General features: G+C 34.8%; 2 protein-coding genes across 3 annotated transcripts in view; one reads left to right on the top strand and one right to left on the bottom strand.

Moving 5' to 3' along the window:
• The window catches only part of LOC129799321 (uncharacterized), a 29,477-nt gene extending 17,672 nt beyond the window's left edge, over nt 1–11,805 (bottom strand). The window contains exon 1 of one of the 2 annotated variants that reach the window (XM_055843122.1): nt 11,630–11,805. The gene's annotated coding sequence lies outside the window, so the exon portion shown is untranslated. Of the gene's footprint in view, nt 1–11,527 lie in introns of both variants that reach the window. The other variant, XM_055843123.1, reaches the window with a different exon arrangement.
• Nucleotides 4,598–5,185, top strand: LOC129799323 (uncharacterized). Its single transcript, XM_055843130.1, has 2 exons — nt 4,598–4,912; nt 4,985–5,185. The coding sequence occupies exons 1-2, from the start codon at nt 4,604–4,606 to the stop codon at nt 5,144–5,146; spliced, it is 471 nt and encodes a 156-aa protein (XP_055699105.1). The 5' UTR covers nt 4,598–4,603; the 3' UTR covers nt 5,147–5,185.
• Nucleotides 11,806–15,202: the final 3,397 nt, after the last annotated feature.

The following is a 15,202-nucleotide window of genomic DNA, read 5'->3' on the forward strand; positions in this document are numbered from 1 at the left end:
AGGGATTTTTTCTCACTATTTTCTCACAAATATCGAATTAAAATGATTTCATGTTACACTATTCGCATTGTCTTTCGATATTTGGAAGAGTTTATAAACGTTTTATTGAGAAATATTGCAATTTTGCTGCGTTTTCAATTACAAGCAATTACAAGCCACGCAAGTAAGCAAAAGAAGTTACGGCAAATGCTGATTATTGAAAATTTTGTATGAAAATTTGTCGTAACTTCACCAAAAATGGAAGTTCCGACAAATTCTGATAAATTTTTGTTAATTAAGGGCACTTACGATAATTCTTGTTTAAAATAATTTTTATTGGGCTTATAAAAGTTTCTTTTTCACAAGTGCGTTTAATAAACAAAATTTACGCCGATTCCAAATATGTATAGATCTCAAAATCGCAAAAATGAAAATGAGTGCTTTGTGTGGTGCCCCAACCAAGATCTACTGGATTTGTGCGATCGGTGAATTATTCGGCTCCACTCATTGTCAATAATATGGCATTGAGATTTCCTGTGCTCTCAATGGAGAATGTCAGGTCCTGGATCTATGCTGCAAGCGTTCAGGACGTCGAGGGAACCCTGAAGTCGACGTATGCTTAGTGTTTCATACTGTGTCCACAAACAAGTGTTTTAACCGTTCCAATTCATATCAATCCACACCATTAAATAAACTTTTATGTGCTATGCAAGAAGCCAAACAGCCTTTATGGCTAGGTTTTCTTTAACTTCTCTCTGTGAGCATACCCATTTTCCCATTTAGTGTGACCTACGTGCTTATGTATGGTCTCAAAATATACAACCAATGAAGGGATTTTCCATCGTTTTCATCCCGGAGGTTGGAATCGACGCTAAGACGGCGATGGCCGCATGGGGGGTGGGACAAAAAACAGAGATGATAATAAACAAATCAATCAATCAATCAATCAAGTTACGATAAATGGTGATTTAAGTGACGCTATGCAAAACTGATGTATGGACAAAATATAATATGATATGAATATATATATATATATCATCTAAATTGTGCCTAATGGTGTCTACTGTGTCTACACTTGAAGCAATTTTCGTCAAAAATTGCATTTTTTTTTTAAATTCTGATGTTTCTGCCTACAATGATAGGGTAAATGTCCTAATTCAAAACCATTTCCAGACGCTTTAACTTTGACAGAAGATTCAACACATTAAGTTCATATTTTTTCTGAAGAGAATTACATAAATTTGCTCCTTGTCTCTTCTAGAATGTTACTGTTTAGTGAAAATTCTTTAGATATAATTTGAAAACTTCTTAAATACAAGAAAAATACGCGAGCGTAAAATGCTTCTTTTGGAAACAAATTAATCCAAATGGAGACAAGGGAAAGTTTCTAATTGGAGACAAACAGTGTAAGTGAAACCGCGAAGAAAGGCTTCCAAAACCTTGTTGAGTTGCTCTTGAGTGCAGGATTTGTTCTTATTCCTGGTCTTTTCTCCTTTCCCATCTAAAACAATAAGAAAATCTCTACAAAAAATCATATTTCCGGGGTTTGAAACCCTTGTTGTTCACGAAATAGGTAATTATTTAACCCTCTAACGGTGTTTTCTTTAATATGCGAAAAAAACTTCAAAAACAATGTTTTCTAGGATAATTATGATCCAATAAAGTCGAAAAAACCATCCATTCTTCATTATCTTTTTAAGTTTAGGCGCTAGGTGAGAAAATATAAAAAAAAATTTGAAACTATTTTTGCTTCTAAAATTCACATTTTTACTTTTTTCAATTTTTTTAAATAAAATATACAAAGTAGAATGACATATCTTTCAGTAAAAAATAAATTTATTTTAGTCAGATAACTTTAAATCGGTATTTTTATGGAAATTGGAAATGAGTTTTTTGCATAAATATTTTTTGTTGCTTTTTCTCTGACCTGTCACACAAAACTGGGAATAGCAACAAAACGAAAAGTCAAAATGAGTTCAAACCTTCAAGAGCACTATAGCACTTTTAAATAAATAAAACCTTTATTGTAGCTGTAAATGTGATTTTTGTAAAGACCACCTGGAGGCGGTCTTACCCGTTAGAGGGTTAATTTGAAAACTTCACGTACCGTTAATAATAAAGATTAGCACTTAATTTAACTAAAATTAGCCAGAAATATGACAAAATGTTAAAAAAAAAACGAATAAACAATAGTCACTTTATTGTGTTTTTCATTGGAAAACATGGTCGATCGATGAAAAATTCGATGGTGAAAAGGTACACTTTTAATTTTTCTGAGAAATTAACAAATTAAAATTTGTGAATGTGAATGGATTTTCGCTTTATTTGGAGCAAAATTAACTAAATAATGAAACTGAGGTATAGAAAATACATAAAAATAATAATTGTACTGTATTTATCATGAAAAAAGTGGCGTTTCCATTTGGAGTAGCGAAAAATTTCCATTTGAAGCAGGTTTTGAATTAGCTTAATTCACCCTAGGGGAAATTTTCTTTAAAAAGGCATTTTTACAAGAAATTTCTCATAATGTGGAGAAGCCATAAGAAATCATCAAGATCGGTTAAGCAGAATTTAAGATAATTGAGGTTATGTATTTTGAACATTGATTTTTCGACTGAAGTGCCTTTAGCGTTGGTCCTAAGGCGTTCAACTGTTCTAAAACGTCGTAGCGCTTAGCGAGATCTTTCATTTACGCCCGGCATCTACACATTAGTAGAAATTTTTTTTAAAACTGCCTTTTTAAGGAAAATTTCCCCTATCCTTGTAGGCAGAAACGTCAGAATTTTTTAAAAATGGAATTTTTTAAATAATTTTTTACTAGTGTGTAGACGCCATTTACTCGTAAAATTCTGTCAAATAAAACAAGAGATAGAGAAAAGGCTCATAATTTTGTCCAGTTTCCTATTTTGGACACTTTAAGGATAGAATTGTACACTAAAAATAAATTGATTAAAATTATGGATTTTTAATCCAATATTTGATGAAAAATGAATTCTATCTAAATATTTGTTCTTTTTGGAAGATTTTAACACTAAATACGTTAAATTTTGAATATGATTTGAGATGAAATTGCTTTGTTGAAAATTCAGTGTGAGCAATTGCTTACGAGAAATATGACAGAACTTTGTGTTTACTTCAGTCTTATTTAGCTGTGGTGAAGTACTAACAATGTTTCTTCGCTTTTTTTTAGTGATACTATTGAATATTCAATGAAAATGAACAACAATGGGCATCCTGTTGAAAGAGTTCTAGTTCTAGAAGATACAGACGATAAACTACACTTCAAGAACGTTGATGCTAATATGCAATCTATGCTAAATTATGATGCTCACAGCCGAAGTTTGTTCTTCAAAAGTGTCTCGGGAAAAGGAGCTTTCTTTGCATAAAATGTCACTGATGTTCGAAAGTTTCGAATTTCGAACTTCCATACTAAAACTTTGCGCAAAGTCATTAAGAACTTATTCAATGAATTACTCAATGCTTATGGATTGAACATTAATGGGACAGGAATATTTTGACGGCAAGAATCTTTTGAAACTGAACAAACGTCAAATGAAATTTGTACGTTAATGGTCAAAACGCTATCTGGACAAACTTATTTTGACATTTATTCGATTTCAATCGCTTCTTGATCACCCCTGACATATATTCTTACCATTCACAAGTAGATCTTGAAAAATTTGAAAATCTATTTAAAAAGCCAAAAAAAAGAGACTTTTTTTACTTCTTTATGATTTCGCAATGTGGCTGAGGTACATCCTGTTCGAATTTCGAAGTGCTCAAGTGTCAAAATGTGTCAGTCTTCGCTTTGTTGTGAGGGAAACACAAAGCAACGAAGCTTACTATTCCTGTTCCTTTTGCCAGCTTTTTAGTGTTATATTTGATAAATTTTCCCCACCTCGTTCGAAAATTTAGTATGAAAATTCGAAATTAAATTTGAATTCTTCGAACATAAACGTTTTTTTTGTGGAAATAGAGTTCCATTTACCTTTTATCCAAGACACTATTGGAGAATCAAAATCTACTTGTGTTTGTACCCATTAACGATGTTAATACTCAAGATATTTCGAAATTCGAACAAGAAATACAATAGCCACCATGTGGACAAAACGAGAAGCAAAATTGCTTTCTTGGCTTTCGAAAATGATCTTCGAATCTGTTTTCTCTCGGAAACACTTGGGAAATTAACCATGACTGATCAGAGCAATTGGAACGTGTCCAACGAGGATTAGATCATAATTAATGGAAATTTTTCGTTTAGCTTTGCATTCAGTTTTTCATTCTCATTATTATTATTGGAATTATCATTTACAAATTATTTTTTTTTATACAAAAATTTTATTCACTGATAAGCGATCATTTAATCGCTTTTTAATAGTTTGATTTAGCAGTCACTGACTGTGCACAATAGTTTCAAAGTATTTATATAGAAGATAACTTTTCATCATGGATTTATTTCAATAATGTTTTCGAAGCGAACTGTACTTAGTGATTTTCTTCTCTGCGTGTTCTTTTTTCACTTAACCTTTCAAAGAGTATTTTAAAAATGTGAAAAATAGTCAAATTGTTCATTTTGAAATAAATTTTTCTATTTTATCATTTTTAATTGCAGTCTTTTTACAATATGTCTGTGAAGAGAGTTGAGTGCCTAAGTTTAGTTGAGGATTACGCAACAATCGAATGTTCGGTCAGACTGAGAAATCGTACCACAACTTTCAACAGGATCACATTTATTTTAAACTACGATGTAAATCCCATTTTCAGATTTACTCTCTTCTATAAATTTTCAAATGGTATGTATCGCAAATTTCTGGTTGACATTACAGAGGATTTATGTGGATACATTGAGGGAAAGAGATTTGCTCCTTTAATGAATCTCCTTTGGGGCTCTGTAACGAACTATACCAATATTGAGGGTTGCCCATTAAAGAAGGTACGATGATCACCAATAAGGTTGTACTCTTTCTGCGTAATTAATCGTTTAATTTTAATTTTATTGTTTTAGGGCGTCGAATACTATATCAAAGATTTTGTATTTGATCCTTCGGTATTTCCACCAGGAGCAATTTCGGGCCAATATCGGGTTGATATCAGAACGGTAAATGCTATCGATAGAAAGAAAATATTTCTCATACAAGGTTATGCAGAAGTAGAAAGTTTACTATGAGAGCAACTTCCAATGCACCTTAGCGAATCAATTAATACCCAAGAAGCTTATGATATCCAAATAATGTATATGTAAAATATAACCAGTATTTATCAATATCGTGATATTTCTAAAAAACAATTAATGTAAAATAAAATGCATATAAATCATGTGAAAATATTGTACAATATATATATATCAGTAAAATGACTTAAAAATGTAAAGAAAAAAGACTAGTTTTCTTTTTCTATTAATGCAGCTGTCAAATTTTGGTGAAATTGTGTAATAACACTGAAAGAAATCCGAAAAAGTTAAAATAACATTTCGGAAATGTTCATTTTACCCTGCATTATTGATCCGAAATTGGTGTTAATATTAAGCTTTTTAAGTGTATTATGGGTTAAAGTTACCCTTTTCCATGTTAATTTTACACTTAAAATGGTGTAAAATTAACATAAAAAAATGTTGATATATTTTTACACCTAAAAAGTGTTAAAGTTACGAGGAAAAAACGTTAATCGCACCCTCTTTTTTCCAGTGAATATATGGGTAATTTCGAAAACATATTGCTGGATAAAATAATTTCCACGACCGATATTTTCCACACAGGGCACAAAGTTTTTTTCATAAAATGGTTTTAGCTCCGTTTAAGAAATGGTTTTTAAGAAAGGTCTCGTGAAATTCCACATCTGCTAACTTCTCACATCGGAAGTTCGTAAAACCACCGCTAGGGAAATCTTTTTATTAAAAAGATAATTTTACACTTTTTTAGGTCACCAGATCCTTAACTAATTTTTAGACATTCTTCCTACACTGAAAAAAAAATGTTGTAAAATTGTTTCTAAATGTTTGTGAATTTCTACTGAGGGCTTACGAAATGTTCGAAAATCGTATAACCCGTATAACCGACAAATAAGTTCGTAAAGTTTTGTGCTTTTCCACAAACTTTGTTCGTAACTTGACCACATGACAATCAGCTTTTGTTCTTTTAAAAACATTTGTTAGTAGATTTTTGTTTGTCTGGCAAAAATTTACGAACAATAAATGACTAAATTTACGAAATTTTTTTTGTGTGTACGAACATTTACGAACAAATGTTGTCTTTTAGGGGAATTTAGCAACGCCATAAGACAAATTGTGTTCGAATGTCAGGAGAGCTTTTTCGAAAAAGTGATTCTATAACCGTGACAATATCATGTGACATTGTCGGAAGTCATATATTTAAGATTTCAGGCAATTCAAATGACAATGAATTTTATTAAGTAAATCAACCAAGATGGACTTATCATTAAGTAAAGAGATTTCATTAAAAAATCAATGAATTGCATTTTCGAACTCATGCGATGTGGGTCGAAAAGCTCGATTGACAATGCCACAAAAATTACAGAATTTCCCTACTGGACCGTAGAAGTACACTGCCACAGAACGTTGTCGTTTTGTAATGTCACACACTCGCGTTTTTGGCAGATTTTAACCGATTTTCGACAAATATGGACAAATACATAATCGAAATTGATAGGTAGTAATGCCTATTGATAGTATCGCTTGGTGTTTAAGCAACTTGTCTTGTATGATTCCCCGCCAGTCACACAAAATGTTCAGTTGTAGCGTTCCTAAACAGTAACGACATTAGAATACAACTGATACTGATAGATTTTTATTAAGGACATTTGTTTAATTGTTAAGTGTTTTAGTTGTAATGGGATCTTGGTCACAATAAGCCGACAGGCTTTAGACCTATATCAAGGGTAAGGGAGGATAAAAAAGCAAAATACTCAGCATTGTCTTCCGTGTCCAAATTAGATTTGGCCGTGCTTTCGATTTTGATGCTTTGACAGGGGAAAACTACAATATTTTGGATTTGAAATATTCGAGCAATATCCCTTTTCCATTGAATGTACCAATTCGATATTGGAAACGTTTTCTATTATGTCAGAGAAACAAAACTTCAAAAGCCGATTTCTGATTGTTTGTTTTTGAGTCGAACCAAGAAGCTCCCATTTTCCTTCATTTGAATTTTAGTATTGCATGTAAACTCTTGGAAACACCTTGGAAAATCATGTTTGATCACTATGTAAACTTTCTAGAACATTTGAATTTTGTAGGACTATTGCTAAGGGCGCCACCAAGAATGCCACAGTCACAAAACCAATTTTCCTAACACATAACCTCTATTACCACGATTTCCAGTTAACCGATTTTGATGACTACTTTGTAATAAAACATGTGTAATCTATGTTTCATCTGTGTTCATACATAATTTTTTGCTAAGACTATACCATCTGTCCGATTTTATCGTTTTAGTGTTAAAGTTTTAATAACTGAAGTTCGTCATATGGTCACAATGAGCGCTCTCTGTATTTTCACTTATCATAAAGTATACATATATTGTGCTATTGATCATGAAGATGCTTTCCACTTTTTCGGTTTAAATTTTGTTTATTTTTAATTTCGGTTTTTAATTTAAATTTAATTTGGTTTTAATTTCACTCTTTCAAGATGCCTTTCTATCTTAGCATTGGTTTTAACCTTTGGAACAAAACAAAATTGACATTAAGATAGAAAGAATTAGCTGTGATCATTTACAATCTCAGCATTTGTGGTCCGAGGTGAAATCCACTTCATTAGATCGGGACCAAATTTTCGATCTACACGTTTTGACACTAAAAGCGGTTTTTAGTAGACAGCCGTTTTGTCCGTTCTATCCGTTCCGTCTTTTACGTCCGTCCATCCTATCCATCCCGTCCGTCCCGTCCCCCTCGTCCTTTAGGTTCGCCCCGTTCTTAATGCCCGTTCCGTCCAATCCCGTCGCCGTCTTGTCCATCCCGTCTTTCCCACCCATCCCGTTATTAACGCCCGTCCCGTTCGTCACATTCGTCCCGTCCGTACCATCCTTACCGTTCGTCTCGTCCCATCCGCAGTACAAGCGCTTCTGGAGCGAGAATGGAAAGAGATATCGATTAGGGTAACGTGTAGTATTTCGGGACACTGTTTAGCACTTTTAAGTTTCAAACAGTTTAATGACTTATCAATTTTTTTTCTTTGCTGATACAAATACTTGTGTTCCATGATCTATCCAAAATATGATTCTTCCCGAAAAATCTTGAAAAATGCATCATTTTTTGTAAAAAATAGCAAAAATTGTAAATAAACATTCATGGTATATTCTGGGACAGTTGGGTATTTCGGGTCAGACAAAAATGGCTATTAGGGGAAAGTGCTCTCTCTTCTAACGTTCATGCCTTCGAATAATGTGAATTTCTTTTGTTTTTCGTAAGAGATTTACACTAAATTATCACAGAATTATCAACAACTGATGATAAGCCAACTAATATTTAATAGAAATGTGTAAGTCTATTAGGAAAACTAAGAGAAAATTCACATTTTTTGAAGGCATAAACGTTCAAAGGAAGAGTACTTTCCCCTAGTAAATTTCACTGATCATGATTATTACCTTCGAGTAGAAGGTTCAAGCTTCACTCTGTCATAAAAATTTTGTTTAAGTTTCACTTATAAAGTGGCTTAAATTGAAAAAAAACTTATCACTGTTTGTGTTGATATTAGCAAAATTGTCCGCACTGAAGCTTTACAAAATGTGGAAATGTCACACAAACAATTCACACGCATTTCACATTCTAAATTAAATAAAACTTCTAAAATTTAATGTTTATCTGATACGTAAAGAGCTGAATATTTCATATAGAACTTAAAAATAATAAGAAAATAAATATTTATATGATTTTTTATGTGTTTAAAAATACCCATATTATGTCCCGAAAAGCACCTTGTCCAGAAATACCACACGTTACCCTACCGGTTTTTGGGAAATATTTTGGATCCCTCGACCTCCCTGATGCTTTTTCTTTGGTTGAGACCTTTTCAACGGCGGATCGCACTTCTCCTTTGATGTTCCCTGACCTGAACTAGAGGGAAAAGTGCCCATGCTTTACACGTTCCCAAACTACATAATGACTAAATGTGACTCCGCCATATATATTTTAAAAACAGGACACTTTCCCCTAGTTTTTAAAATATGTGTGCGATGAGTCACATTTATTGAAAAACAAAGCAAAAATTTAGTTATTATGAAGCTTAGGATCGTGTAAAGCATGGGCACTTTCCCCTAATCAAAAATATCTTGACCGGACTGCATTTTAGATGTTTATGAAACGATTTTGATGAAATTTTAGTATATTGTATATAAGATTGAGACCTTTCTCACGGTGGGTCGCATCTGTTGCCACTCCACCCCACTGTATCTCGACCCGACCCTTACTGTACCGAATTTGACCGGACTCTAGGGGAAAGTGACCATGCTTGATACTGTGAAATCATGTCCAAGGTTTGTGATTTTTTTCTGATTAGCACACAAACCGAAGCGATTCTTCCACTATGGCAAAAAAATGTCTCACTTATTAGGTTCATAGTCCTACCTCACATAGTTCTTGGAAATCCTTAGATTTTCCTCAAGAAGAAAATGAAAATTCAGTGGCGACTTTTATACAAGTCGGGTCCGGGGCCTTCCTGTATAATAATTGATTCGACAAATCGGAGGCCTATTTTAACTGCAAAAATTTCACCGGACACAAAAAATTGCACATCAATATTTAGACGGAACTCTAATCTATCTGCTTAAATCGTTTGTACGACTGGTTATTAGTTTTAAAATCACTTTTATGTAATATTTCTAAGCCGTGTTTTTATGACATTAGGGCACTAGCGAAAACCATTTTTTCACTTTGAGTCCATGAAAATATCACTCTGCAACCTTAAAACTCAGGCAACAGGGTTGAAGGCTATGTCAATTGTCGATAAAATTGGAAGATTACAATAGGTGTAATTATGAAAGAATCACATTAAATGATAGAGTTGCCACATTTAAATTATCATTCATGGACCCTTTTTAAAATATAGGATGGACACAGGTAGAATTTATGAATTTGTCACCACCCACAAAAACAGTGTCCCCAAGTAAAAATATTTTTACATAAATATTAATACTGATGTATCAAAATTACAGTTTTGGACCTATTTTTGATTTTTGTTTCCTGAAACTAGGAAAAAAGAGCTAAGATCCTAATTTTTTTAGGAAATGTGAGGCTTAGCACCAGCTATTGAAATATATTGCGATAAGTTATAACTATTGATTAACATAGAAAATAAATAGTTATTATTAAGCTTGGATCGTATCAAGCATGGGCACTTTCCCCTATATCTAATGTTTATTAACCGATTTCAATGAACTTTTTTTCCTTTTGCTGGCCTTTTATACTTAAACTATTTAAAAAGAAAATGACCAGTGATAAGCCCAGTTAAGGTTATGGTAGCTGAGATTCTTTACAGGTGACCTCGAAATGCGTGCAACTCGGGGTCCTTTTAACTCGACTTACTTAAAATTTCGATTGTAAGTTGATTTTTTTGGGGTAAAATATCGCGTAGAGCCAAATTATTTATATCAATGATGAAGGACTGGCGCAATATACTTCGAGAGGGATTTTTCGGTGTTCGCCAGTGAAAAAAAGGTCACCGTAAAGGCACCTACACATTGGGAGCAATTTTCGTCAAAAATTGCGTTTTTGACAGAAATTTGACGTTTCCCCCTACAACGCTGCAGGGAATTTCCTTCAAAAAAGCAATTTTTGACAAAAATTGCTCCCAATGTGTAGAGACCATAAGATGAAAACACTTTTTTCGTCTTGCCTAGAGCTTTCGGTCCCGATGTGGACCTTCTTCAGTGGTCCACATCGGGACCGAAAGCTCTGGGCAAGACGAAAAAAGTGTTTTCATCTTAGGATGACGTTTTTTTCACAGGCGAACACCGGAAAGTCCCTCTCAAATTATTTATATATGCCTTCAAGAATAGTTTAGTCAACGCGATTCTTTTAGAATTTCGAAATTTCCGTAAACTGTTCTTATTAAAATCTTAGAATTGGAACTATTGAGTCCGATAAATCGGACATAAAATTGACAATTTCGGAGTTTCGTTTGTGAATGGAAATGAAGAAGATTTGAAATTCAATTTATGTGAATTAAAATCTAAAATTTCATAGAACGTTATCACAATAGGCAATCATGTTGTTTAGCAATTGAAATGCCGAGAATAGGAGGAAGGGTTAAGCATTGATAGACACAGCCGTCGCATTTTGGAAGTGCTTGGGAATGGGGGAGGATTGTCTAAAATTGAAAGGGACCTCATATGCACGGGGGTTGATGTATCAATCATAAAAGCGAGTATCACCCCGGTCTGAGGGTGAATATCATTGGGTTGTGTGGTTTTCGAAATTTCCTGGCTAAATGCGTGAAAAGCCGAGGGTAAGTCACTGTGGCAAGTGAGTTTATTGAATTCCAAAAGCCTCTCTCACCACTCATCCTAAAACCCCTCAACACATTACTGAAAATTACCAAACACTTTGCATCTCCTGACACTCAATGCGAAAATAATTCACTGGCATTGGGGCATGTTTTGCCGCTTAATCAATTAGCACAGAAATCCTTGTCACTCACTTTTTCTTTTTTTGAGTAAATCACCAAAGGGGAATAGCCAGGGAGTACCCAGGGTATCCTACTTGACACAAATTGTGAATCACTGTTAGATTTATGAACCACTTGTTCCGTCTCCGTTGGCAGTTTAAAATCAAATGATTGCCAGAGATCCCAGTACATGCAGATGAGCGGCTGGTGACGTCCTCCTGCGGTGCTAACAATGCTTCTCGATTGAGATTTCAAATATCCCAGGAAGAGGGGGAGAGTTGTGTATTTCACACAGGCGCGCGCGGAATATTTGCATACTCTGTGGATTTCATCTCTTTCGTCACATGCTGCCACCAAGGCTTCCTTCCAATTCGCCCACTGCATTCTCCACGGAATCACCAGAGACTCAACACCCTCCATCATCATCATCATCGCGGAGGGTGAAAACAAATCGTCCTCTTTTGCTTCTTACACAATGCGTATCCTTTATATCTCTCAAGAATATGCTCACTGACTTCCCTCGGAAAATTGGAATAAATTTTCTTGCAAACAGCTTAGTGGGAAGGGGGGAGCAAGAAGGTCGCGATAAAGGTATCATTTTTATCTCTAAGGGGACTTAAGGCCTAAAACGAGAAACCTGAAATCAATAGCTTTCAAACGTGTTAAAAGAATTTTGTAAGTTCAAATTTGAATTTCGAAATTTCGGAAATCTTTGAATTTCGATTAGAGGAAGAATGGGAAGGCTTTTAAGCTTCGCACTCACTCTGGCTTCGAACACTTCATATTTTTCCCATATTCCTTTAATCTAGTCCCCGGCGAGTGGCCTTCAAAGTTGAAGCCAATTTCTTACTTTCACATACAAATGCGTATGGGAATTTTTCTGCACTCGTGATCGTTATGCTAAATATTTAAAAAGTGAGAAGTTTTTCCGTATTATAAGATACCTTTTCGTATGGAGGGATAAATAGGGTCAATCATGACATTGTATTGGCTTTGGATAGAGCCATGTTTAGCATTCTGGTCCTTTTGGACTTCTCTAAAGCTTTTGACAGCATTTCGCACTCTTTGCTTTGCAACAAATTTCAGTCTTTTTGGATTTTCTACGGTGTCTATCCGCCTTATAAAGTCCTACCTTGTTTCCAGATCACAGATTGTAAGAGCTGGCGAATCGGTCTCATCTCCTTTGGACCTTACTCATGGTGTTCCTCAGGGCACTATTTTAGGACCCATCCTCTTCTCGCTTTTCATAAATGATCTCCCGCAAGTACTTAGGTATTGCGCTTATCATTTGTCCGCAGATGATCTGCAAATTTATTGTTCCGGGGATCCGTCGAATTCATCCCACGTGTTCGAAGCGGTGAATGATGATCTGGAGAGGATCTCTCTTTGGGCTCACAATAATGGTCTTCTGCTGAATGCTAAGAAGTCTCAGGCACTGTTAGTGCATTCGAGGGGTAGAAACCCTACCCCTTTTCCACTTTTCCTCTCGGACGAAGTAATTCCTCTCTCCTCCAGAGTGAAAAACCTCGGTGTTATCTTTAACGATACACTTACTTGGTCCGATCACGTAGCTGAGATTTGTCGCAAGGTTTTTCTTACGCTGCGTACATTGCGACGATATCAATCTCTTACTCCAAGGGAAACCAGATTGCTTTTAGTTAGAGCGCTAATTGTTCCATTTTTCACCTATGGGTGTGAACTGTTCTTCAGAGCACATTGTGAGGTCCAGGATCGTCTGAGACTGGCTTTCAATTCATGTTTGCGTTATGTCTTCGGACTTCGCAAATATGATCACATCTCCGTATATGTTGACTCCGTACTCGGTCTTCCACTGCCCGGTTATCTCGATACCCGTGTGGTGGATTTCATCTCCAGGATTCTTTCAACTGGTAGGCCGCGGTACCTCGCAGAGCTTGTGGTGGCTGGATCATCTTCAAGGTCTTCGTGTCTCCGTGTGCCTGGTTCAGGGAGTCGTAATTTTCGCAACTCCATTTTTGTGGAGGGTGTTATTCTTTGGAATGCTCTGCCCAGGGAGCGAAAGAGGGGGTTTATCCTGAGTCATGTGGCCTCCATTAACGCCTCGTCCTAACTTTATGTCTAGGGCCATTTTATGTACAGAGGACAGTTTGTCCTAATGGTTTTAAATAAATTGAATTGAATTGAATAAATATACTAAATTTTTGTTTAAATAAATTTTTTCCTCAAAGCACTGTGAGCTGAGTCCGATATCAATTTAGGAATTGGCTTCAAATAGCTCCATATAAAAAGGCCAACTTGCCGGGCGCTTGCCTTTAATGAATCTAACCTATTTTTCAGGAATTGTGTGCCTTAAGACTAGTTATTAAAACATACTGCATTGAATATGTCAAATCGATCAGATTTGTGCGAAGATTTATACGGGTTTCAGACCTAAAGCTTAGCTACACAGTAAAAAATTTCGGCAGGTACAGTAGAGTCTCGCTATAGGCCATCGCTCTATAGTCCACAATTTATCGACCGTTGATTTCAAAACACTGATTTAAAGTTAGGTTATGTTTTTTAGTATGCAACGTGCATAATTATTTTAATATTTTTGGCAAACTTTATTGAGTAGTTGTGATAATTGTGATCCACAACGAAGAGAGCGAGGACAAGTACCACAATCGCAAAGAAAGTGGAAGCCATCGAGCAATTTCAATACTAAAAATCGTTGATAATTTTAAAAAATTACATGGACTATAGTGCGACTCAAGTGTCAAATTTGAAACCAAATATGGACTATAGCGAGACTACTGTATTTGTTCCAAAATTAGCTCGTCTACGGACACCCAAATTTTTGGAACAAATTTATATCTATTTTGGACAAATTTGTATGTATTTGGAATAAAAATGTTTTCTTCAGATACAATTTTGTTTCAAAAATATTTATTCCAAAGTAAATTTATTCCAATATTTCGGTCAGTGGCCAAAAGTTTTTACCGTGTATACGGCTTAACTGCTCTAATTTTTTATCAGTCAAGATTTTTTGTAAACCCCTAACGTAAGATTCGATTATTAAGGTCAAACGATCTATCCGATTTTGAAAAACCTATCAAATTGGTTGCTATTTAAGTGTTTGAGACCTTTGAAACCTGGGATAAATCTTTACACTATAGGAGAGATTTCTTTAAAAAAAAATCCTTTTTTAAAGAAAATTTTCCCTGCCTTTGTTGGCAGAAATGCCAGAATTTTTTAAGAAAGGCAATTATTGACTTTTACAAAAATTGCTTCTAGTGTGTAGACACCATTAAGCAAAACTAATTATTTTTTATGGCTCTTTCTCTTACACTTTTTAGATCAGGAAAATTTCATGAAGTCGAAATTCGAATCCCTGTCTTTCTCATATGCTTTGCATATGTCTATCTCATTCTCTAGTACTCTTCTTCTTCTTTTAAACATCACTCTTAATTCAATTTAGCTCAATTTAATGTGGTATGAGAAAGAATGAGATAGTCATATGCAAAACATGTGAGAAAGAAGGGGATCCGAATTTCGACTTCATGAAATTTTCCTGATCTAAAAGGTGTGCCGGACCCATTGGTGAACAAATTAAGCTTTTTACTGACCGAAATTGAATTTTTACTAATC

The sequence above is a fragment of the Phlebotomus papatasi genome, chromosome 1 (genome assembly GCF_024763615.1).
Source record: "Phlebotomus papatasi isolate M1 chromosome 1, Ppap_2.1, whole genome shotgun sequence".
Classification (NCBI taxonomy): Eukaryota; Metazoa; Arthropoda; class Insecta; order Diptera; family Psychodidae; genus Phlebotomus; species Phlebotomus papatasi.

Excerpts from the sequence above, each read along its gene's own strand:
- LOC129799323 (XM_055843130.1), top strand. The coding sequence starts at position 4,604 with ATGTCTGTGAAGAGAGTTGAGTGCCTAAGTTTAGTTGAGGATTACGCA. Across the intron at positions 4,913-4,984 it reads AGGGTTGCCCATTAAAGAAG|GGCGTCGAATACTATATCAA; the intron begins GTACGATGATCA and ends TTATTGTTTTAG.